The sequence below is a fragment of the Microtus oregoni genome, unplaced genomic scaffold (assembly GCF_018167655.1).
Source record: "Microtus oregoni isolate MIOR12 unplaced genomic scaffold, Mior012 000014F_ref0000157, whole genome shotgun sequence".
NCBI lineage: Eukaryota > Metazoa > Chordata > Mammalia > Rodentia > Cricetidae > Microtus > Microtus oregoni.
Window position 1 is genome coordinate 16574939 of NW_024543073.1, and position 26487 is coordinate 16601425.

Below are 26487 nucleotides of genomic sequence, written 5' to 3' on the forward strand. Positions count from 1 at the left end.
CTTCAGAGCTAGTTCCAGGACAGTCAGGGATATACAGAGAAACCCTGTAATAAAAGGTGCAGGCTACTTTGTTTCGTCCAGCCCGGCTCCCTGTCGCCCAGCTAGCTTATACCAGAAACGACCACATGGAAATCTGTATTAATTAAATTGCTGCCTGTCCCATTAGTTCTGGCCTCTTATTGGCTAACTCTCACATCTTGATTCAACCAATTTCTAATAATCTGTATGTCACCACGAGCTCGTGGCTCACCAGGAAAGATTCAACATGTCTGACCTGGCAGCTTCATGGTGGGCAGCTCTCTGTCTCTGCCTCCTTTCTCCCAGCATTCTGTTCTGTCTACCCCACCTATCTAAGTTTTGACCTATCAAAAGGCCAAGGCAGTTTTCTTTATTCAACCAATGTAAGCAACACATAGAAAGAAGACCCTCCTATACCAAAACTCTGTTTTTAAAAACCAAAAAGAAAAAAAAATGCTCAATTTTCAGCACTTGCAATAGCTTTATGACCAATTTGTGGTTACTTTTTATACCCAATATGATGTACAGAATCAGCTTGACTCCTTGGCACATTTGCCCAACCCTTACAGCACTGCTCTTTAAAAAGGCTATCTTGCCTCCATTTAACTATGTTCAAATGTACTCAACTTCTTGAGTTATAGGTTCATATTTTTCAACAGATGCCAGATGCTTTCTGCTATTATTTCTAAGAATTTTTTTCTTATCCCTCATTCCTCCCTGGGTCCATGAATGGACCATGTATTACAGTTACTCAGTTCCATGATATTGCTCAGCTGTTGTCAGGCTGTTCTTGCTTTGTTAGTCTGGATAATTTCTTTACCAAGGTCTTTGATTTTATTCTTTCTCCCCTACCCCACCCCCGTCCCCTCTATTCTGTTGCTAAATTTGTCACCTGTGCCACCCCTGTCGTTTTGGCCTACAATCTCCTTCTGCCCCATACAGCTTGAGTCCTTGATGAATCTTTTTCTGCTATACCTATGGTATTGGGGGGTATTACACTACAAGGTTTAGAATTTTTGTTTGTTATGTTTTGTTTGTTTTTCAAGACAGTGTTTCTCTGTGTAATAGCCCTAGCTGTCCTAGAACTAACTCTTGTAGACCAGGCTGGCCTCGAACTCACAGAGATCCACCTGCCTCTGCCTCTGGAGTGCTGGGATTAAAGGCATGTGCTCCCACTGCCCAGCAAGATTTAGGATATTTTTGGTGGCGCACGCCTTTAATCCCAGCACTCAGGAGGCAGAGGCAGGCAGATCTCTGTGAGTTCGAGACCAGCCTGGTCTACAAGAGCTAGTTCCAGGACAGGCTCCAAAACCACAGAGAGAAACCCTGTCTCGAAAAACCAAAAAAAAAAAAAAAAAAAAAAAAATTTAGGATATTTAATGTTCTTCCTTTTACCTGACTTTTTCTGAAAGTGCTGGCAAGATGAATGGGGTAGCAGACAGATATTGCCCACTACGGCCAATTTAGTAGAGAAGCCCAAGTTCCTCAAGTGTCTTTCTTTGACAATGAAGAGAGAAGGCCCCAGAGGTAACAAAATTGTAGACATTATCCTAGGGAAGAACAAACTAGGCCCCTTACTCTACCCAAGAGTAGAAATTAGGCTGTTAGGTCTTTGTTGATATGGCAAAGGGGTGGAAGGAGGGTTAGTTAGGATTTCTGTTGCTGTGAAGAGACACCATAACCATGGCAACTCTTATAAAGGAAAACATTTAATTGAGGAGGCTCACTCACAGGTTCAGAGGTTCAGTCCATTATCATCATGAAAGGGAACATGACGACATGCAGGCAGATGTGGTGATGGAGTAATAGCTGAGAGTCCTATCTTGCAGACAACAGGAAGTTGACTGAGACACTGGGCAGTATCCTAAGCACAGGAAACCTTAAAGCCCGCCTCCAGTGGCACGCTTCCTTCAACAAGGCCACACCCACTTGAATGAAGCCACATCTAATAATGCCACTCCCTATGAGATGATGGGGGCCAATTAAATTCAAACTACCACAGAATGTGTCATAATTTTCTTTGATTTTTGCTGATTTAACCGGTTCTTTTCCAAAAGTTTTCTGTATCCTATGCTGCCCCTTCAGCTGGAGAGAGCAGTGTTTTGATGGACCTTTTTTATTGTTTGTGTTTTGTCTGGGCCATTGGTATTTCCAGCTAGTTGAGTCTTCAGTTTCAAGTGTGGGATATGTAAGGCCGAAGAAAAACCTAAATTCATCATTATGTCCTTCCTCGAATCCCAAGGTCCTTGCTTAGTCTGTTTTCTATCAGAGCCTCTTCTGTTTGCTTTCTATGTAATGCCTGGGACTTTTAGCTGTACTGAGAAGAACAGTGAACACTGTCTACTTCATCTTCCCAGAAACGAGAGTCTGAGTAGGGCATTTTTATAAATAGAATTATATTTAAATTACTAGGAGTTATTAATAGCTCAAGGAACTTTGAAGTTAATTTTTCCCATTTAATAATAACTCCTAATTTATCATTTTACAAATTAAGGCCTTATATAAGGGTTTGCTTTAAGTAAGAAATACCTATAAATTATTTACATATTCCTGAATTACTGTAACCCCCCCTTTCAACTCTTAAATTCCCGAAATTATTGCTTAGAAAATATTTTCCTTAAGGTTAACGTGGAGATGTTTCAAAGCAGAAGACAATTCCTTAAACTGTCTGGTGTTAAATGATGAAGCGTTAAGAAGGGGAGTGGGTACAGGGTAAGATAACAGTATCTTTCCCGAAGGACAACTGGAAAAACGGTTCTCAGAAGTACCCTATTTTAAAGCTTGCCTGCCTGAAACATTACTTCAGTTCTCTTGGTGAATTTTTATATAATATTGGTAGTTACTAATCACTACTAATAAAATAACTTATTAATAGTCATAAAAGTGTTACTAAAATAATGAAATATTAGTAATATTTGCCTATTAAAGATATTTAGCAAGTTTTGACTTTCAGACCTTTTTTTTTTCAAAATCACCCCCTCCACCCAGGCAAACATGGTCATTTATATTCATTAATGTCCAGCAATACTTTTATCTATTGCCCCATTGCTGCCTGCCTACTGCTATTGAATTCCTCATGTGCTTTATCTTCCTTAGTCCTGTCTAAGACAAAGTAAAGGTCTGAGAGACAGAACTACACGCAAGCAGGAGTGGTAAGGCTGGCATCTGGATGCAGGTCACGGAAAAGTCGGCATCTGGATGCAGGAGTTTTGGTAAAGCCAGCATCAGGATGCAGGTTGTGACCTCCTGAGTATCACAGGGTTTTTGATGTTGCTACATCTGACAAAGTAAGCAACTTTTCTTTCCCAAGGGTTGGTTTTCTCATGGGGGTAACTGTTAATGTTCTTTAATTTTTGTCTTTGTCAACTCTTTCGCCTAAGGAAAATTTAATGTAGAAATTAAAGAACATAAAGGTTGTGAAGAGAAAAGCAATGTTTATTTACCATCTTAAACTTCAAAATATGTCAATGAAAAATGCCAACAACTCTGCAGAGTTTTGCCACATGAAATGTAAAGAGAAAAACACCACCGAGTAGCCATTATTATATGCACAAAGGAAAAACGAAATAACAGGAAAGAAAAATTAAATAAGCCATGTTAATAAGCTTCAATGACAAATAAGAGTTATTATTTAAAACACATATTTTTAATTTAGGCTAGAAGATGAGACAAAGGCCACCTAGATAAACATCTCTTCTACCCACAGTCACTTCACGGTGTCCTTTTTATTTCAATGTTATGAAAGAATAGATTCTTGGGTTACTTCATCTCAATTTCATAACATCTGATAACCAAGTATTTTTTTAAAAATTTTTGAGGGAACAAATGCCTCAATACTCAATTCCTCCTCCCTTCCAATTATTTCCAAAGTATTATTTAGGTGAATTTATATTAACTGCCTGGTAGGTCTCATAACCGTCATTAATTGCTATCCTTTCTGATTGGACTTAGATTTATTCATGTGTATGAGTGTTTTGCAGACATGGATGTCTGTGTGGTATGTGTCCCTGGTGTCTGAGGAGGTCAGAAGAAAGCACTGGATTCCTGAAACTGGAATTATGAAGTTATGATCGACCATGTGGGTTCAGAAATAAATGCAGGCCCTCTGCAAAAACAAGGCTCTTACCCACTGAACCATCTCTCCAGCCCCTAATCTTTTAGATTTCAACAATCTTTTGTTAAGCTCTAGCAATGTAAAACTCGGCTACCACAATCCTGAGTTATACAAGTCCCTAGTCTGCAATGCAATCTTTTAAGTACAAAACAAGCCCTGCTTGCATTTCCTCGGAGACTCACCAAACAGCTCTGGGAAAAGGTTTACATTAAATTGTTTCCTGGGGGGAACATATTTCCTCTTAGAAACCCCCTTTCCAAGAATACTACTTGATCCAGCTTCCATTAAGTTAACATTATAAAATGCTGAAATGTATATTTTGGCTACTTTATTTTTTGAGACAAGGTTTCTCTGTGTAGTTCTGGCTGACCTGGAACTCTCTCTGAAGACCAGGCTGTCCTAGAACCCAGCAATCAGGCAGCTTCTGCCTCCTGAGTGCTGGGATTAAAGGTGTGTGCCATCACACCCAGTCATATTTTAGTTATTTTAAATATTTTCCCCTTCTATGTTCAACTTTCTGATAATAAACGTCATCTTTTACTCAAATATGAGTTAAACTAATTGTAATGGATATTACAAGAGAAGATTCTTACGTTTCTTAATAAATAAGCCGTCTTAGTAAACGTTTAGCATTTTCTAGAATTAGGCACTATACCATATATAAAGTGATGAAGAGCACTAAGTGCCTAAACAAAAAGTATGTGCCACTAAGTTCTGGTGTGAGGATGTCTCCCCTGCAACTCCCCTTAAGAAATAAAGAGCACCTTGCTATGCACATTTCCAATATTCATAGAGTATATTTGTGTGAAAGTAATCGCTGGGAAGGAGAACAATTCTTATCTATTCATTACCATCATCACAAATGGGTTTAAACATGTCTACCTCTCCCATTTGAAAACATTTTCAGTTTGAAATAACAGTACTTTTCTCATAGTGGCTGTATAAAGCTAGGAGCGCTAATTATTTCCAAGCACATAAAGTAGTTTTGTATTAAGATACAGACCTAGAGAAGTAAATTTAATTTTCTAAATAGTTTCATTTTGTTTGCACAGCAGCACAGCTCAGAAACCCGTCTGGTACCAAGCGGGCAGCGGGCCGCCTACAGCCATCTGCCTCATACCGGGGAAGCTGTGGGATAAGCGGCGGCTCCCGGGACTCGGCTGTCACTCGAGGGGCTACAGCGGGGGACACAGTGTGGCCGGGGCACGTCACCTCCTGGAAGGGCCCTGCATCTAGACATCACACTCACGGGCCGGGCAGCGACAGAGCCCCACGCTGGGCCTGCGGGGCAGCGAGGGCGTGGGGGGACGGGCGCGGGGCCGAGGACGCGACCTCGGGGCCTGCTCGGGAAACCGCTGTCGTGCGCCGCCCGACGCAGGCCAGCAGGCCCAGGCCGCGGTTTCCCCAGCCCCGCCGCCGTTGCCAAGGCGACCGCCGCCGAAGATTCCCGCGCCGGGCTCCGCCCCCCGGCCAATCGGACCGGCGCTCGCCCGAGCCCACATTCTCTTTGTTCCGCAGCCATTTCAGGCCCCGGACGGGAGGCAGCGCCGCTTCGGCAGAAGGCCCGAGTACCGGAGGCCTCTGGGATGGTGTGGGACCGGGTAGGTGGCGTGAGGGTGCGTGGCCGGGGCGGAGGGGCGGAAGCGGCCGAGCGGGCTCCCACCCACTACCGTGCCGAGGGGGACGAAGCTCGGCTGCCGGCTCTCCAGGACCCGGCCCGGCCGTTTGGAGCCCGCCGGCGACGGCGCGGTTCTAAGCCCAACAGCTGCCGCCCCGGGCGCCCTGCGGGACCGGGACGGGGCGGGTGGCGCCCCAGGGCGTGGGAGGTCGGCCCTGGGGCGGGAAGGGCTGTCGGGGCGGGCTGGTGCGGCGCCTATCGGGCCGCACCGGGCTGGGACCCGAGGTCGCCGGTCTTTGTCCCGGAGTTCACACACCTCGATTTCTGCAACCAGCTGATCCGCCTCCCCCGAGGGCCTGCTGGCCTCGCGATGTGTTTTCATCATTTTAATGTTTATAACTACGGGTTTTGCTTAGGTTTGTGGGGCTTGCACATCTGACCGTGTCCTGTCCGTACAAGGCACGGGGGAACGGCCGCCGAGGAACAGACCCGCCACCACAATTAAACTGGTTTTAGAAAGGCTTTCTTCCCCCTCCTTAAAAATGATCTCGCGTTGTTTAATTTTTTTTCCTTCAAATCACGTGGGCCTTGCAGGGATTGTTTACAGTTTCACTTTGTCATGCCAGTCGCAAATCAGCTGTAACTGTAGAAACGAATTTGGAGGCTGTCCACTAATTGGGAAGGTTGTCTGAAGAAGCTTAGTTTGTCCCTGCTGTAAAACAGGAATGGCTTCAGTGAGTACGTGAGCAGTGCTTGGCCCCCTAAAGAAAAGATGCTTGTTAAGTGCAACATGTTTGATGAAATCAGTATTCGGAACTGACTTGTCCGGAATATGCCCATTCATATGTGTTCATCTTTACCAAAAGGGCCTGCTGGGTTTGAAGTCTCCCTATCGAATTTTTTCCTTTAAGAGTGATAAGAAAATATACTTAATGAGGTAGTGGAGGATTTGGGTTTTGGGGAAGGGTTATGATTTCTACCGGCTCCCTTACCCTGTGTCCCAGTTATTCGAGAGAATGGCTGACCTGGCTGAAAACTTGGAACTGCCAAGAGAAAATAGTAGTTTAGAGGTGCGGGTTTCTTTGAAAATCTTTGACACTTGGGTGTGGGGGGATCGTGGCTTGGCAGTACTGTTTTTACTTGAGTCGATATAAACCCATTGGGGTCTGTTTCATTTTCCTCTTCTGAAAAGTGGCCTCCACCTTCCATGAGCCTTCATGTGCTCCATCGTCACCCCAGTTAGGATACTGAATTCCTCCCACTGAAAGACTATCACAAATATTTTTTGTACTTCTGTCTCCATCCCTAAAAGCCTTTTGTCATTCCATAATAGGAGTAGAATACATTTTGGGGTAAAAAAATGTTATCCTTGCTGTGACAATTTTCACTATCAATATTTGTTATGTTCGTTGTTTTCATGACTGATTTTTCTCTTATATAATGTTAAAGTGCTTGTGTGCATTCAGTTTTTTTTACTGAATGAATTGTGTTGAGATGTGAACAATCTTTATTCAGAGGAATTTCTTGTATTTGTTAACCATATTGGGTTTTGCAAACATTTTTTTAGGAAAAGAAATCAGGTTTTAAGGAAACCAAATCAAGTTACACATGAAGTAAATTAAAGCAGTATAAACAGAAGACAGGTGTGCAGGGCCGTGGGGACTGTGTTTCTTTGCCAGGTATGAAGAATGTGGCACACAGGGTGTGGTGGCGCTCACCTTTAATCCCAGCACTCAGAAGGCAGAGGCAGGTGGACTGTTCAGTTCTAGGATAGCCTGGTCTACAGAGCCAGTTCCAGGACAGCAGGGGCTGCACAGAGGAGCCCTGTCTCAAAAACAAACAAACAAACAAAAAAGTAGCAGAAAGACTCTCCCCTCCTCTCTCCGTCCCTCTCACCCCTCCCCATACTGACTTACATTGCAAAGGTGGAGAAAACTGGACTAGAGTGAGCAACTGAGAGGTTTTCACATTCACAGAGGACAATGCCCCTTCAGAAAGGGAGGGGTTTGAGTGAGTGAAATTTCATGGAAGATGAGGTCCTGCTGGGCTCGTGTTAGTAAGGGTTTGGCAGGTGAGAAGATGTATTCAAGGTGGAACAGGTGGTTGTGAGAAGGGGCCGTTTGTGGTGAAGTAGGTAGAGTTCATGAAGAGAGGTTGGAGAAGTGAGTTTGATTGGCTGGCTCTGGCACTTCTAGAGTGTTCTTGGAAGTCCTATCAGTTAGTGTAATAAAGCTCTTATGCGTCTCTGGGGTCAAATGAAATATTGAAACAGGAAATGAGGATGGAGATTTATCTTGGAATTTTTTGTTTTGTTACGTGTTTTTGTCTGTCTTTTGAGACAGGGTCCCACTGTGCAACATTGGCAGTCCTAGAACTCACTTTGTAGACCAGGCTGGCCTCAAACCATAGAGATCCACCTACCTCTGTTCTCACCTTCCATCCCGAGTGCTGGGATTAAGCATACTCCACCACATGTGACTGCCTTCGAATTTTTCTAAGATAAATTCCATACCAGAAGGGTGGCCACATCTTATTTCCAAAGGACAATGGCAGTGGAACTGTTTGAGCTCCACATGGAAAGGAAATGTTGCTGCTGCTGTGGAGACCCATGCAATTGGAACCGACGGGTGCCTTTCCATTGGTTTACTTCATGATATAAAATAGAGCTGTCCCGCCAGGTGGTGGTAGTGCACGCCTTTAATTCCAGCACTTAGGAAGCAGAGGCAGAAGGATCTCTGTGAGTTTGAGACTAGCTTGGTCTACAGAGTGAGTTCCAGGACAGGCTTCAGAGCTACACGGACAAACCCTGTCTCAAAAACCAAAAACAAAAAGATAGAGCTGTCCTGTGTGGTATGGACGTCAGGAGCAGACACTTGAAGCCAGGCTCTTTGTAATTCTCAGCGTAACTAAAGGCAGGTTACAGTGCTTGAGTTTTTGTCTGATTATGTTCTGAGAGCATCTTCTGAGTCAGTACAGTATGCTCTTCTAACCTGGCCTACATGTTGTGAGTGCTCCATACATCAATACTGTTCTCATTGTTGGTGATTATTTTAGAAAACTAAGAAAACCACCAATCTCAGGACCATATAATGATTTCTATAAGCCCTTTGGTGTATTTCCTTCCAATACGAGTTTTTGTTTTTGTTTTCCTACAGTTTTATTAATAAGTAATTTTCTGCTTTTTTCTTAAAAACCTGATATAAACATTTAAGTTGTTTAGTTATTTTGTCTACTTTTTTTTATGACTATAATATTTGTGTGAATTTCTCCTAAGAGTTTCTAATTTCTTGTAGCTGTATAAGAACCCTTGCAATGAACGTCTCTGTGCATAGAATTGTTACTGCATCTCTGACTCATTGTGATACTGAGTATCTTCCCAAATTCTGGATCCATATTGCCAAGCTGCTTTTGCTTCAGGCAAGTGTTTTCATGGTAGTGTTCTGAGAAAGGGTCCATCTCTGTAGCTCTGGCCATACTGAAACTCTGTAAATCAGACTGGCTTCAAACTCACAGAGATCTGCCTGCCTCTGCTTTCTGAGTGCTGGGATTAATGGTATGGGCCACTGTACCCGGCTTCTGGTGGTGTTTTGATTATATTGTTGTGGCTGTTGTTTGTGTGAGTGCTGGGGATTGAATTGATGACCTCATGCAGGCTACAAGGGTTGTAAAAGGACTAAGTTACACAGGCTGGCCTTGAACTCACTGTGGTCCGTGCAGTCCTCCATCTTAATCCTGTTCCTTAGCATATGCTTATAAGCCTCTACTACTAGGCCTGCTGGCTTGTTTGTTTTGTTTTGAGACAGTTTTTCTGTGTTGCTCTGGTTTTGTCTCTGTTTCTATCCTTCTGGCACCATCATGGAGATAATAATGTCCACTACTATGCTAGGCTTGCTTAAGGGAATGTAATAATGTTCCTAAAATAAATAGACACAAAATAACATTAATGTAGCTACGGATGTGAGATGAAGGCAAAGAAAGACTGAATTAATACATTTTCCCTTTGTACTATGTCAGGAGTTATCTGTAGACATCTGGTACGTAGTATTTCTTTAACATAATTCTCAGCATCATAGTCCTGTTTTATACATGGAAATTACTTCCCTTTAATTGATGGGAGGAGATGACTATACATTTTGCCCAAGGGCTACGTGTGCAAGCCTGACTCTGAATCTACGTCTGTCTAAGTAAAAGATGATATTTGTATATTTCTATGTAGCACATATTTTCAAAATGTGCCTATAAACCATAGGCCACTCTGTTAAAATAGTGAACAAAATTAAACCAGACAGAGATTAACTTTCCACATTTTAGAAAATGAAAAAATAATCTTTACCTGGATGAAGTGTTATTTCACATATAGATATATAGATAGGTATGTAGATAGATAGGGAGAAATCTGAACTCTAAAATGAAGGCAGCAAGCATATGTGGACTCAACATTCTTAGTAATGCTCTCAAACAAATGAGAAAGGGGAAAAACCAAAGAAATCACAAATTTGATTAAATTTAGTGACTAAGAGAAGTTTAAAGGCCCATTAAGTAATTGAATTGAAAAATACACTTGATGAAGCCCATTACTGGTGAAATAAATGAAAAGTCTTAATGGAAAAATAAGCCAGAAAGACTAGAGCTGTTTAACATAAAGAGAATAGAAGATGTTATGCTGAAAGGGAACAAAAACACACACGCATGCATCTTTACAAGCTATTGAAACATTAGTAAAATAGTGACACTGCATCCCCTTAATTCTAGGTGCACAAATCATTCCCGCTGACACAGGTCCTTTCTATCACTTTTGATTTACTAACAAAAGAAATATAGAGAATTCCAAACTTATGTAGCATTTATGCAAACAAATGCTTAGTAATAGATGGTGCCAACCAAATCTAAAAAAAATGGACGTAAAGTTACAGAACCACATCATTTATGTTTCCATTAGCAGTTAACATTTTTTGAGGAAATAGCTGAGCTGAGGAGATGGTTCAGTGGGTCAGGTGTTTGCCACGAAAGTAGAGGGCCTGGGCTTTGATCCCTAGAACATATGTAAAGCTGGGTATGGTAGCCTGCATCTGTAATCACTTGTCCTACAGAGAGATGAAGACATATGTGGACTATCCAGAAGCTTGTGGGCTAGCCTGCTGTACTCGGGGGACTGTCCAGAAGCTTGTGGGCTAGCCTACTGTACTCAGCAATGAGCAAGGTAGAAGGGGAGGACTAACACACAAGGGTGTCCTCTGATCTCCACATCTGTCCCACTCCAATATTTAAAAAGAGAAAGGAAAAATATTATAAACTAAAAATAAACTGTTTTGACCTAGAACATAGGAGAACACGCAAGTTTTGGGAGTCTATTAGTTAATACAGTAAGCCCCTAGAGGTAGGTTCCCTCAGCTGAAGAGAACTGTACCACTGCTGGGTTCTAGGATTGACTGTTGTATGTAAACAGGCATGCTATAGCACAGTTATAGGGTTGCAGGTTTTATGACGTAAGCCTGTGTTGGCCTCAGGGAGGACTAGAAGTAGAGTCCATGAAGGAAATAGAGACTGGCCTGAGCATTTGGGAAGTAGAAACCCATTTCGTGGAATACTCAAGAGGTAAGAACCTGCCATGTTCTTGGACCACTGAGCAGGTCAGGGACCTAAATGGCCTAAGGTCAGGACCATACTTTTTCTGTACACGGTAGATAATATTTTCTCCTCTGTGGTCCATACCAACCTTGGCATTGTTGTGCAGAACAGTTTCAGACAGTGAACCTCCTAACTAGTGTGGCCAGATTTGCCTCAAGGGTTTTCACTGGACAACCTGGTCCAATTGGACCAAGGTCTTAAATTACCCTAGAATGAATGATTGAAATTTTGAAATGAAAATGCTCATTACTAGTGTAAATCATCAAGAATGGGATGTTTTTTAAAAATAATTATGAAATACATAAAAAAGAAAACAATTTCTTCCTTTTTCTCTTCCTCTCCTCTCTCTTCATCCTGTGCCACCATACCTGGCACAACTCAGTTTTTTAAATGAGGAAATTGTCAGAAGAGGAAGTACGGCTAGTCAGTGATGATGGTGCTGTGTCACTAAAAGGGACATGGGCAGTAAAGTGTAAAGTCCCCTTCGTACTGGCCACAGTTTAGAAACAAGCACACAGAATCTATTGAAGGGGTCTGGCAGAATTCACACACTGCTAAATCAGCACAGGTATTTTATTTATTTGTTTACTTATTTTTAGGCAGGGTCTCATTGTGTAACCCAGGCCCAGGCTTCAGACTCATCCACGTACCAGAGTACTGGGATTAAAGGCGTGTGTGCAACCACACCCAAACCAGGAATTTTAAAGTAAAGCCATTTTTGCCCTAGTAGCTTCCATTTAACTTGGTGCGTAGAAGGTGCTAGAAGGTCTTTGTAGTAACTGCAGAGCCTCCAGGTTCCTTGTCAGCCTTTGTCTTCTGCATTCCATTCGTAGGATTTGTAAAGTGGCTGTTTATGGTCTCTTCCCCACCTGCCTCACCTTAACTCCTCTCACCCTTGTATTGTACCTTCTGGGATTTACTGACCATCTACCAAAAAAAAGAAAAGTTATAGCATATTCCTATTTTTAAGGGTTATTATTTTATGTATATGAGCGTTTTGCTTGCCTGTATGTGTGTACACTGCATATGCCTCTGTGAGAAAGAAGAGGACATCAGATTCCTGGAACTGGAGTTAGAGGTCCTTGTGAGTGACTGCGTATGTGCTGAGAGCTGAAACTGGGGCCTCTGCAAGAGCAGCCAGTCCTAACACCTGAGCCATCTCCTGAGCTCCCCTCTCAAAATATTCTTTGGTTTTTTTCAGACAGGGTTTCTCTGTGGTTTTGGAGCCTGTCCTGGAACTAGCTCTTGTCAAAATATTCTTTTGAAAATTTTCTTAGACTTATATATGAGTGTGTTGCCTGCATGTATGTGCATGCCTGAGAATAGACTAACAGAAGGTTGTGAGCTTCCATGTGGGTGCTATTACCAGTTTGTCCCTCTGACATTCTACTAACTTGTTCTGTTGTTTTCCTCTGGTGTGCTGGGGAGTGGGCCCAGCCTTTCAATTGCTCTGTTCCTTTCCTGGCCTCTTTTAAAATACATAGCTATAGGAATCCGAGAATGTGTAAATTCCTGGTAAAATAGCTAAGTGAACAGCCGGCTTGCAGTGGTTCAAAACTGTCGATAGGATAATTGTTCATCAATGAACTATACTGTATTTATTAATCTGTATACAATGACTGGGGAAGCTAAGGCATACTTTGAATGATTTGCTTTCATTATTTCTACTTATTTAGATGCACAGAAAAGAACTTTATAAAGATAATACAAAAGCACATCCCAGAGTACTTCTAGGAAGGGAACCAGGATTACGAAGTTTTAGGGAGCTTGAATTTCATATTGTCTGCTTTTCCTGACAATAAGGAGTCATATTAATTTTTTGCTGAGCGGTGGTGGCACATACCTTTAATCCCAGCACTTGGGAGTTAAAGGCAGGCAGCTCTCTATGAGTTTGAGGCCAGCCTGGTCTACAGAGCAAGTTTCAGGATAGCTAGAGCAATTACACAGAGAAACCCTGCCTCAAAAACAAAAAAAAAAAAAAAAAAAAAAAAAGAGAGAGAGAGAGAGAGACATATTGCTTTTTCATCCCAGGCTTTTTTTAATGAAGTAAAAGGGAAATAATGAAATAGATACTTTAAAAAAGAAGAAACAGTAAGAAGAAATAGATTAAGAGGCTGGAGAGGAGAGCCGAGGACATTGCCTTTCTTAAATGTCAGAGTGGTCAGAAATCTGATCCAGGGTAGGAGGAGCCAGTGTGAAGATTTTAGGAGGAAAGTTGCAAAAGTGAAGGCCAGTAGGTAGGGATAAGTTGAACATGGCAGGGGAACCACAAGAAAACAGATGTTGCTAAAACATGACAAACAAGGCAGCTGTATGTAATGCACTTGAAGAGGTACTGGCCCAAATTAGGTAATAACTTTGAGGACTATGATAGGAGGATAAACCCATCCACAATTAATCCCAGGCTTTACCAGGTCATCTTTGCTGGTTTATTTCAAGCAGCTACATGGGGGCAAAATGGAGGCCTGAACTTAGTTGTAGCAGGTCATGTTTTCAGAAAGCACAGTCTCTGGACCTCCCTGGGGGAGAACTGGGCAGTCTGATTCCAAGCACATTTGAAGGTATATTCGGATAGCACTGGGGGGGATGTTAGATGTGGAACAAACAGAAAATCAAGGATGACCTTTTAATATTTTGATCTGAACAACTGGGTGAAAATTACTGACATTTAGTGATAACAGGCTGGGGTGGGAGTAGATTTGAAAGGACTGGAGAAGTAAATCAAGAGTTCTTCTTCAGTCTGGTTTGAAGTGATAGGTCTCATAGGCAGATTGCAAGGTCCAAACCATCGGAGCTACAAGACTGTCCAAAAACAGATAAGAGACCCCTCTCTCACCCAGCTGTGTCTGAGATGTCTGTCTAACAGACAAATGCTTGTGTCTTATTCTGGATGTTTGAGTCTAGAATTCAGGATGCTTTCTAATGGTACAGACCATATGGAATTGTGGACATGGAGAAAAGAAGACAACCTAACATGTTAGGGATAGTGAGTCATCAAAGGAGACTAACAGGGCCACAAGCAAGGTCAAAGGGAAATATTGACTGAGGTTTTTGTCTCACATTGGGTACCATTTGTTGACTGAGGTTTTTGTCCTGTTCAGTTTCCACAGTCGTTAAGTCTCAAATCACACAGTGGTCTATATTAATTATAAACTGATTGGCCTGTTAGCTCAGGCTTTTCTCTCTTTTTGGTTTTTCAAGACAGGGTTTCTCTGTGGCTTTGGAGCCTGTCCTGGAACTAGCTCTTGTAGACCAGGCTGGCCTCGAACTCACAGAGATCTGCCTGCCTCTGCCTCCTGAGTGCTGGGATTAAAGGCGTATGCCATCACCACCCAGCTTTTTATTAACTCTTAAAACTTACGTTAGCCCATAATTCTTGTCTGTGTTAGCCATGTGGCTTGGTACCTTTTTTGGCGAGGCAGTCACATCTTGCTTGCTCTGTGTCTGGCCTCCTCTCTCTCCCTGTGATGACTGTGGACTGACTTTTTCCTCTTCCCAGAATTCTCCTGTTCTCATTGTCCTGCCTCTACTTTCTGCCTGGTCACCCCACCTGACTACTGACCAATCAGCATTTTATTAAAATACAATTGACAGGGTACAGACCATTGTCCCACAGCAGGGAAACCATGGGGATGTGGTGCCACAACTAAGGGAGAATGTGGTCACCTCTGTTCAGCACTGTGCTAGAAGGGAGGCCAGGAAATCAACAAGGAATTTTATCTCAATGAAGTGGAGTAAAGAAGGGAGAATTGCAAACAGAATTTTCTGTCCTGCCCAGTCCTGCTGTTGTTTAGTCCCAAAGAAACACACAGGCTTATATTAATTATAAACTGTTTGGCCTGCTAGCTCAGGCTTATTACTAGCTAGCTCTTACAACTTAAATTAACCCATAATTCGTATCTGTGTTTAGCCATGTGGCTTGGTACCTTTTCTCAGGAAGGCATTCTCATCATGCTTCCTCAGTGTCTGGCTGGTGGCTGATTCTCTGCCTTTTTCCTCTTCCTAGGATTCTTCTAGTCTGCTCGCCCTACCTATACTTCCTGCCTGGCTACTGGCCAATCAGTGTTTTATTAAACCAATGTGAGTGATAAATCTTTACAGGGTACAAGAATATTGTCTTACAGCAGTGGGCGGCAACTAGGTCATCTTGGAGCATTTCTACAAATAGAGGGGAGTAAGAAAATTGGGTATGAGTAAGGGTGAGCAGTGTTTCTGTAGTCATTTGATACTACATGAAGGAATTTTAAATGCACAGACAAGTGGTTGCTTAGTCCAGTAATATCCTGTACACTAGTTGTGTTGTTTTTCAGGCCTTTGCCTTGTATCTGAGTGCTAACACTGTTTTAGACAAGAAGAGTCTTTTTTTCCTCTCTCTCTCTCTCTCTCTCTCTCTCTCTCTCTCTGTTTTAAGACAGAACTCGGAAGGCAGAGGCAGAAAGATCTCTGAGTTCAAAGCCAGCCTGGTCTATAGAGCTAGTTTCAGGATAGCCAGAGCTATACAAAGAAACTCTGTCTCAAAAAACCAAAAAGAGAGAAACAGACAGACAGACACAGAACTTTGGCATTTTACCCTTAAACAACCCCATGAGATGTAGGTACTATTAGCTGTCTCTTAGATTTAATTCTGCAGTCATTATTTTCCCATGACTGATTACTAATAGAGCTAAGCAGAGGGAGTGCAGTGTGTGTGGGAGCCTTAGACTGCAGTCCTTTCAGACAATACATAGGGAAAGATAAAATTCATTATTGGAGGCGGACAAAGAAGTCAAATTTCTAGATCATGACCTAGAGAAATAAGAGCACTGGCTGCTGTTGCAGAAGACCCAGGTTCAATTCCCTGGGGTGCACATAGGGGATCACAGCCAGATGTAACTTTAGTTTCAGGATATCTGACACCTTCTTCTGGCCTCCATGGCACCAGGCAAACATTAGGCATACATGCACCAGAATTCTCCATATATAAATAAAATACAATAACTTGGCAACATTTCTAGGCCTGTAGTGTTTTACATCTATTCTTAACTTTTTTAAAAAAAAGATGTATTATTTTTGTTATGTATATGAATGTTTTGCTTGCACATATTTATGTACACTGTGTGTGCCTAGTGCCTGTAGAGGTCAGAACAAGGTGTGCAATCTGGACTGGAGTTTTGGAAGGGACCTCTGAACAAGCAAAGTTAAGTGCTCTTAACCTGAGCCACTGCTGCAGCACAAAGCTTCTAAAGAAGGGCAGGTTGATGGCTCATGCTAAGAAGCTGTGTCAGGACAGAAGGAAAAGCAAGAAAAGTGAAGGTATTTAAACTTTATGTCAAAATGTCAGATCTGAGCATAAATGATGCTTTTCAGTTGTTGATACTAATTGTTTATTTGGTTTTGTTTGTTTTGGTATGTGTGTGTGGTTTTCTTGAGACAGGGTTTCTCTGTAACATGTCCTGGAACTGGCTTTATAGACCAGGTTGGTCCCAAACTCACAGAGATCCACCTGCCTCTGCCTTCTGGGATTAAAGGTGTAGGCTGCTGTCACTACCTGGCCAAGAAATTTCTATAAAATCAAATACTTAGATTAACCCTCTGCTGCTAAAGTCAGTTAGTAGTATCTGAAAAAAATTAAATACTGGATCTGAGCTAGACCTAGTGGCACACGCCTCTAATCCCAGCACTCAGGAGGCAGAGACAGGCAGATCTCTGAGTTCCAGGCCAGCTAGGGATACATAAAGAGAAACTGTCTCTAGAATAAAAACCAACCAACAAACAAAAAAAAAACCAGTAAACAACAACAACAACAAAAAATCACTTGATCTGTTGCAATTTGTTTCCACTCCAAAAGTGTTGCTTCTCCCTTTTGTCTTTGAGGCAGGGTCTCATTGTGTAGCCCTGGCTGTCCTGTAACTCACTATGTAGACTAGTCTGTCCTATAATTCCCAGAGATTCTCCTGCTTCTGCTTCCCCAGTCTGGGTTTAAAACCATGCCTGGCTTAGCATCATTTTTTCTGCTGAATGTGACTTCTGAAAGAAGCCACCAAGGCAAGCATAGCCCTGTGCCTTTCACAGGAGCCCCACATAGTCTTCAGAAGAACTGAGCGACAGACAGCTCTCACTCCACTAGCTCAGTCTTCCCAGAGCATCACTTGGATGATTGAACTGAATAGCCGGTTCTGGAAGGTAGGAGGGGCTTTGAGACTCACAATAGCATAAATGAACAGAAATGAGGCTAATTTTGTACATGAATTATATCCTTGTTCATTATTTACAGTCAGCAAAATTTACTTCTAGAAGCTGAAATGAATATGGTCTTTAGTTACTTTTTTAGGTAAAGAAATAAGCCAAATAGATCCATATCTATCATCATGCACAAAACTCAAGTCCAAATGGATTAAAGACCTCAATATCAGTCCGAACACACTGAATCTGATAGAAGAGAAAGTGGGAAGTACTCTACAACACATGGGCACAGGAGACCACTTCCTACATATAACCCCAGCAGCACAAACATTAAGGGCCTCATTGAATAAATGGGACCTCCTGAGACTGAGAAGCTTCTGTAAAGCAAAGGACACTGTCACTAAGACAAAAAGGCAACCCACTGACTGGGAGAAGATCTTCACCAACCCCGCAACTGACAAAGGTCTGATCTCCAAAATATATAAAGAACTCAAGAAACTAGACCGTAAAAGGCTAATCAACCCAATTATAAAATGGGGCACTGAGCTGAACAGAGAATTCTCAACAGAAGAAGTTCAAATGGCCAAAAGACATTTAAGGTCATGCTCAACTTCCTTAGTGATCAGGGAAATGCAAATCAAAACAACTTTGAGATATCATCTTACACCTGTCAGAATGGCTAAAATCAAAAACACCAATGATAGAGGTTGTGGAGAAAGGGGTACACTCATCCATTGCTGGTGGGAATGCAAACTTGTTCAACCACTTTGGAAAGCAGTGTGGAGGTTTCTCAGGAAATTCGGGATCAACCTACCCCTGGACCCAGCAATACCACTCTTGGGAATATACCCAAGAGATGCCCTATCATACAACAAAAGTATTTGCTCAACTATGTTCATTGCAGCATTGTTTGTAATAGCCAGAACCTGGAAACAACCTAGATGCCCTTCAATGGAAGAATGGATGAAGAAAGTATGGAATATATACATATTAGAGTACTACTCAGCAGTAAAAAACAATGACTTCTTGAATTTTGCATGCAAATGGATGGAAATAGAAAACACTATTTTTGGGTCTGAGGTAAGCCAGACCCAAAAAGAGGAACATGGGATGTACTCACTCATATTTGGTTTCTAGCCATAAATAAAAGACATTGAGCCTATAATTAGTGATCCTAGAGAAGCTAAATAAGAAGGAGAACAAAAAAAAAAACATATAGGCATCCTCCTGAATATTAACCTTCATCAGGCGATGAAAGGAGACAGAGACAGAGACCCACATTGGAGCACCGGACTGAAATCTCAAGGTCCAAATCAGGAGCAGAAGGAGAGAGAGCACGAGCAAGGAACTCAGGACCGCGAGGGGTGCACCCACACACTGAGACAATGGGGATGTTCTATCGGGAACTCACCAAGGCCAGCTGGCCTGGGTCTGAAAAAAGCCTGGGATAAAACTGGACTCGCTGAACATAGCAGACAATGAGGACTACTGAGAACTCAAGAACAATGGCAATGGGTTTTTGATCCTACTGCACGTACTGGCTTTGTGGGAGCCTAGGCAGTTTAGATGCTCATCTTATTAGACATGGATGGAGGTGGGTGGTCCTTGGACTTCCCACAGGGCAGGGAACCCTGATTGCTCTTTGGGCTGACGAGGAAGGGGGGACTTGGTTGGGGGAGGGGGAGGGAAATGGGAGGTGGTGGCGGGGAAGAGACAGAAATCTTTAATAAATTAATTAATTTAAAAAAAAGAAAGAAGCCAAAAGAGTTTAAATCATTTGTGTAGCATTGCCCCATGGTTATTATTGGTGCAGAGAATTGAGAGTTGAGCCTGGAAATCCTAATGCCCTTTCCTTTTTTTTTTTTTTTAAATATTTTTTATTTATTGTGCATACAGTATTCATATATGCCTACTCACCAGAGAGGGCACCAGATCCCATTACAGATGAACCACCATGTGGTTGCTGGGAATTGAACTCAGAACCTCAGGAAGAGCAGTCAGTGCTCTTAACCTCTGAGCCATCTCTCCAGCCCTGCCCTTTCCTTTTGATATTTTTTTCTTAAACTCTTCATGACACTGAAGACTTACAGACTAGACTGTTGGAGGGAGGCAGTTTGTGTTGAGTCTGGCTGTTGGCTCTTGCTCCAGACAGGCTATAGCTGTGAGTTTGGATCACCTTGCCAAATACCATCCCTTTGGCCCAAATCCTTTGCTCAAACAAATAAAGGATATGGAACAGTGGAGGCCTTGTAAAGGTAGCGGATTTTTTGGAATCTTGTTTTAGCCTAAACAGTACTGAATCAAGGGACTTAGCATAATGCTTCCATGTCAGAGTTTAACTGAGAAGGCAAACAAGGAACAGAATAAAAGGAGAAGGTATAAAAAGGAGAGCGCTTCACAGAATTCTAACTTACCTCATAGCAACCTAGGAGTGTGTGTCACCCAAGCCAGGCACAGTCGCTGCATGTGCCCGCTGCTCCAGGAGGTTGAGGCAAGATAATGAATGAGCCTTTGAGCAACATGGTGAGAGAGCAAGACCTCATCTCAAAAAAATCCATATAACCAGGAGTTAAAAAGATTTACACATTTTGTTAGGTGTAAGTGATGTAGCTGGGTTGTTACATGCAGTTACTGTTTAAACTGGAGGAGCCCTTCATGATGACTTAAATAGAGATTTTTTTGTCCATGCTCCACCCTTCTCTAGGGAGAAGCTTAGGAGTTTATTTCGTAAGAAGTACATTTCTAACTCTGATAATCCATTTGAAGTCATAGAGACAGTGAATCCTTTAGAGGCATCTCTTTAGACCCCGTGTGTCTACCATGTGTAAGTGAGTGTAGGCCCCAATGGTTGTCTGCCTGGAAGGGGGTGGACACCAGGACTGTGCCCTGAATTCTAGACCAGGGAACGCATGCATTTCCCTTCCATGCCGTACCAGACTAACTTCATTAAGCAGAATCTATCTGCAGCACTTTTTAAATTGTAAAGTTTTCATTTGCTGCTTTGAAGTTTTTATATAACATTTTATATTATTTCAATGTTCTATGACTTTTTTTTAGCAAGCACAACAATACTAGCTCTTGGGGTTATTTGAAGAAGTGTCATCTAGTTTCTTGTATGTTAGTTTTTCTTTTGATACTTATAGTTATGATTTTTTAAAAATCTGTTGTATTTACTATTACAGAACTCTTAGAAACCATTGTAGAGCCGGGCGGCGGTGGCGCACGCCTTTAATCCCAGCACTTGGGAGGCAGAGGCAGAGGCAGGCGGATCTCTGTGAGTTCGAGACCAGCCTGGTCTACAAGAGCTAGTTCCAGGATAGGCTCCAAAGCCACTGAGAAACCCTGTCTTGAAAAACCAAAAAAAAAAAAAAGAAAAGAAAAGAAACCATTGTAGATTTACAGGTTTCCTTTTCTGAGTAGTTTTTGTTCGTTTGTTTGTTTTGTTTTTAGCTTTTACATTTTAAAATTTTTCTGTTAGTTCTGCCCATGTTGTTTGAGTTATTTGTGGGTGTTTTCCTGCATGGCATTTTCACAATTATGTGTCAGAGCCTTGAAAAATTAGGAAGTTACTAAAAGATGCCTTTGAAATTCAGTAAAATTGTGGCAGTGGCTCTTATGTTAAATTTTGAGCAGTGTTAACTGTGTCTCTGTGTCTTTTCTTGGTGTTTTACATTTAGCCAGTCTGAATATTGATCTCTTCCCATGATAACATTGTTAAAATCGTCTCCACACAGAATTAGAGTAGTTATCACAAGGGAACTTTCTTTGTTCTATAAGGAAAAAATAAGGCTTCTGTCCTTTGATATTCAGGCCAGCCCTTCTCTGTGTCCAGGACTCTAACTATAAAACAGTTTTCTGATATAATTCTAGCGACTTGCAAAAGTTGAATCAGTGTTTTGTTTGTTTTTTATTCCTACGAGGATGGTTTACCATTTTGTTTACTAATTTCAGTGGCAGAATCTGGGGGAAAAGTGGCTCCACATACATGGATCTTATAGGTAACTCGGTCTTGACTTCTTTAAACATGTGTATGAATGTTCTGTATGCTACTGGTGTGCCTGGTGCCTGTAGCGGTCAGAAGGAGGCATTAGATCCCCTAGAACTGGAGTTAGCGATGGCTGTGAGTCCCAATGTGGGTGCTGGGAGTTGAGCCCAGGTCCTCTGCAAGAGCAACTGGCACTCTTAACAGCTGAGCCATCTCTCTCACTAGCACCAAAGACTTGACTCTTTTAAGTGTGATAGCCTTCAAAATCTTTTCACAAAAATTCTCTAGACTGTCTTTCATGCTTTGTACCTTTTAAAAAGTTTTATGTTGTCTTTTAAAAATTATTTTTCAAGGCCAGCCTGGTCTACAAGAGCTAGTTCCAGAACAGGCCCCAAAGCTACAGAGAAACCCTGTCTCGAAAAACCAAAAAATAAATAAATAAAAATTAAAATATTTTAGTTTCCATTCTATTTTTATTTATTTTTTTCTGTGTCTATGTTTTACCTGCCTATGTGTCTGTGTACCATGTGCATGCCTGATGCTGGTGGAGGCCAGAAGAGGGTGTTGGATCCCTGGAACTGGAGATATACAGGTGATACTGGGAATCAAACCCTGGTCCTTGCTCTTAGCGGCTGAGCCGGCTCTTCATCTCGACTTCAATGCCTTTTTAACACGTTTTAAAAGTGTTGTCTAAGCTCTGTGACTGAAGGCACAGCTTTGAATGGCAGCATCATGACATGAAATAGGGACACTCTGGGGTCCCTGCTCGGTATGATTTCCAGTGACTGCACTGCATTGTAAACTCAGAGTAGTAATTAACAGTTTAAGGAGACCTAAAGACCCTATGATAGCAACACTTTGGTAATCTACTTTTTATTGTGTCTGTCCAGCCTTTTTCATTTAATGATCTGTGTGTGTGTGTGTGTGTGTGTGTGTGTGCGCGCGCGCGCGCGCGCAATGCTGGAGTTCCTATTGAGAATTTTCTTTACTGAACTGTTTTTTGGTTCTAAGTTAGTTTTCCAGATAGTTATTACTGTTATAAGAGCATCTCAGTTCATACAAGTACTTTATATTTACTTGCAATTATACGATGAATACAACTTCTGTTTTCTTTTTACTTCCTAGGTAGGCACAAACACTTTTTATGTTATCACAAAAATTAATACCTTTTTGATGGCTGTGTTGAATGTAACTCATCAATTAAATATGCTACTTTCCTGAGAGCAGAAATATCCTGGAGTGTTATTTAAAAAAAAAAAATAATAAGTTAACCCTTTTCTGTATTTAATAATCTCAGAATGCAAACTCAGAAAAGTAACCCCGAGGGGAGAGAGCATAAGAATGTCTAAGGCTCATAAACATTGAGTTTACTTGTAGCAGGTTGTTTAGTTTCATTTTCCCACAGTTAATGTGACTTCATCACACCCTTGGCTCCGTAGGACATCATAGCAAAATGTTGATGGGTAGTTATACTAAAAAGTTGCTTAACGAATACATTTATTCCATATCAGTGAAGCTTTGTGCTTTCCTGTGTGTGTGTGTGTGTGTGTGTGTGTGTGTGTGTGTGTGCTGCTGGAGTTTTTCTTGTGAACTTTCTTGTATGTGTACTGTCTTTGGCTCTAAATTAGTTTTCCACAAAGTTATTTATGTATTACTCTTATGAGAACACACCAGTTTGTACTGATATACCATGTGGGATACCCTTTTACATTTGTCCAAATAAAGCATGTGTTTGTCTACCAACTTACGCATAGTGTACCCCTTGGGAACACAGGAGATGGGAAGGATCTTAAGAAACAAGTAGTACCCTAAAACTGGGACAGGAGGGAAAAGTGCCACTGTCCTACCTCTCTCACTTGGATAAAGTGTTAATAAAGTGAATATTATGAGGTGATTGCCTTTCCTCAAAACAAAAGTAGATAGCAAGAGCTGGGGAGATAGCTCAGTCAGTAAAGTGTTTGCCTTCAAAGATCTTGGATCTTTAGAACCCATTTCTAAAACCTTAGGCATGGTGGTGCGTACACTGTGCCTGACCGCAGAGTGGATCCCCTGGGTGTTCTAGCCAGCCAGCCTAGCAGATTTGGCAAGTTCTAGGTCACTGAGAGTCTATTTAAAAATTATATACAGTAAAGGTGGATGGTTCACGAGGGGCGTTTGAGGTTGTCCTCTGGCTTCGTGTACACTTGCAGATGTGCATCACACAGGCACACACACCCACGCCATAGGAAAGTGGATAACAAAGGAATTTGTAGTAAATGCCTTTACTAGCTGCTGACATTTTTCTACTCAGTCTCCTCTCTACCTTCTGGATATATTCGGTATGCCCTTACCTCTTTGAGACTTTGATGCTCACTTGCAAGCTAAGGAGATGCATTCCCGGGATGATCATGAGCCATCATTGTACCAGTGCAGCAATCAGTTCCCAGAGAACTGTAGATACTCAGCTGAAGCAAAATCTTTTGGGGAAGTTTTTTGCTAATATTGTTATATAATCACATAATGTGTATGCTTATATGATAGATATTTGAGTAGTTATTTGATATTTCTTTTCTAACTAAACTTTTTTTCCCCCCTTTTTGATGGCTTTTTGTTTGTTTTGAGACAGGGTCTCTGCGTAGTCTTAGTTGTCCTGGAGCTATTTATGTAGACCAGGCTGGCCTTAAACTCTCAGAGATCCGCCTGACTCTGCCTCTAGTGTGCTGGGATTAAAGGCAGCGAACACCACCGCGCCAGGCTGTGGCTTTACTTATTTCAAGGAAAAGAAACACATTCCATTATTTTGAAATCAAGGTTAAGATCCACTTAAGTCATTCATGGTTTAGAATCGCAAAGCAACCAGGAAGCAAGCCATTCCACGTGATCCTGCCCAGTACTTTACATCCCTCTGTGTTGGTCCGCCTCGCTTAGAATTCCTGATGTATGTAATTTTATCTTGGGTGTGACTACCTGCCTACCATTGTGACTCTTCAGCTTAAGCTTTTAGCACCAGCAAATGGTAAATCTTCCTGGTCGTCCTCCCGGGAAAGGAAATTGAATAGAACTCATCTTTTTGTACTAGGATTCATCACATGGAAGGTCATTGTCTGCAGCTTCTTCAGTTGTGTTTAGGAAATGAGGTTACACAGTAAACTTTGCCGTAATGCTCTTCCCTGAGAAATGGGCTATGAGCTACTAATTCCTTAGGGAAGCAGCCCATGGCTTTCCTGAGGTGTTTATCAGATGTCAGCGTACCATTTAGACATGAAGGTAGGAAAGATCTCATAGATTGGATGCTCTGGTTTTAAAATCAGAAATAAAATTCTTCCTCTTAACTTGTAATTTTGATTTTTGAGCCTTATTTTTAAATAAAAGGATTGGCTAGCTGCTGCCTAGTGCTCTTTATTCTCATGGGTAAATGGTTTGTTATTCTCTAACTCAGTTAGATTTTAATTGATGAATACCAGCTTTGTGGGAGGAGGGGGTTGAATGAAGCCTCTCTGCTTGTGAAAGAAACTTCAGTAAGGGTTAGTATTAGAACAGTATTCAGTGTTAGGGTCATACACTTAAAACCAAATACTTTCTTGTGTATATTTGGTTATTATTATCCTATGTTCAACACAGTCTCAAATTTCCTCATATTTTATTCTCTTATTAATTTTGGTGGGGGTTTCCAGATAGGCTTTCTCTGTGTAGCCTGGCTGTCCTGGAACAATTTCTGTAACCAGGCCAGCCTTGAACTCAGAGATCTGCCTATTTTTGCTTCCCCCGTGCCGGGATTAAAGTTTGTATCACCACACCTTAGTTTATTAACTTTATATTTCTCATTAAGCTTCATTTATTTGTTTGTTTGTTTATTTTGTATGATAAAAGGGAAACAGACTATCACAGCTCACGGTTCCAAGCTGTTCTCAATGACATTAGCCAAAGTTGGGTTTACTATTGTGCCCCAGCCACAGTAAATCTGTGATTCCTTGCTGTCCTTCCTACCGTTTAGGTGTGTTGCAAGTCTGTCTGGCAGCAGTTAGGAGAAAATGTCTTCAGAAGACAGAAGACAAGAGAGAAAGTAGGAAATAAAGCCAAGAGCTTTTTTTTCCAAATGAAATGTGGGCACATGATAAAAATAGGGATGTATGAACCACTGTGCAGTGATGGAAGTGTGTGTATTTTATTTTGCCAAATTAATAATGTTAGAGTAATGTTCAGTATTAAATTCTTAAAAAAGAAAACATTTGAATACTCAGACTATATAGTATTGGCTTTTTTTAAAAAAAAAAACAAAAAAACTTCGAGACAGGGTTTCTCTGTGCGGATGTCCCTGACTGTCCTGGAGCTTGTAGACCAGATTGGCCATGAACTCACAGAGATCTGAGTCCCAACTGCTGGGATTAAAGGCGTGTGCCCCCACTGCCTTTAAAAGCAAATAATATTGCTTTTGTACTAAAACTTTTAGTTATGTGGTAGCATCTTTTATTTGACATTATTTTCTACACATTTTCCCCATTTTTGAATATAAAGTTTTCTTGTGATATATTTTATCCATCTTTGCAGTCTATGAAGATCACCATCAAGCAACTTCTGTGGTTTTTCTCTTACATAATTTTTGCAGACATATTTAATTAATATTTGATCTAGTATTCACCACTTGATTTCCATGTCTTCTGTATGTTTCTCATATTTGTCTTTTTTTTTTTTTTTCAGTTTTTCTGGTTCTACGGTGTCACCTCTCTAAGTCTGTCCATGCCACTGTAGCAAAATGCTGGGTGGAGTCCTTCCTGATTTTTTGCTGTTGTCATGTGGGTATAGCTTGAGGCCAAATAAGAATAGAAGGGCCAACAACCCTCTCCTGAGCCCCTTTCACCTTCTAAAGACCCCGCTTTTTGCTGTCCTCTGGACACAGCAGCATCCCTCCCACTTAAATAACAAGCAGCCCATTTTTGTTGAATATTCTTTGATAATCAAAACTAATGCATATAATCTTCATCT

The 26487-nt window shown here is 41.6% G+C and overlaps 1 protein-coding gene across 1 annotated transcript in view; it reads left to right on the forward strand.

Annotated features, from left to right (window-relative positions):
* The first annotated feature begins 5618 nt into the window (after nt 1–5618).
* Tnpo1 (transportin 1) overlaps nt 5619–26487 on the forward strand; it is an 80791-nt gene continuing 59922 nt past the window's right edge. The window contains exon 1 of the mRNA XM_041663220.1: nt 5619–5733. Coding sequence (XP_041519154.1) covers nt 5719–5733 — 15 coding nt within the window. The 5' untranslated portion in view covers nt 5619–5718. The remainder of the gene's footprint in view (nt 5734–26487) is intronic.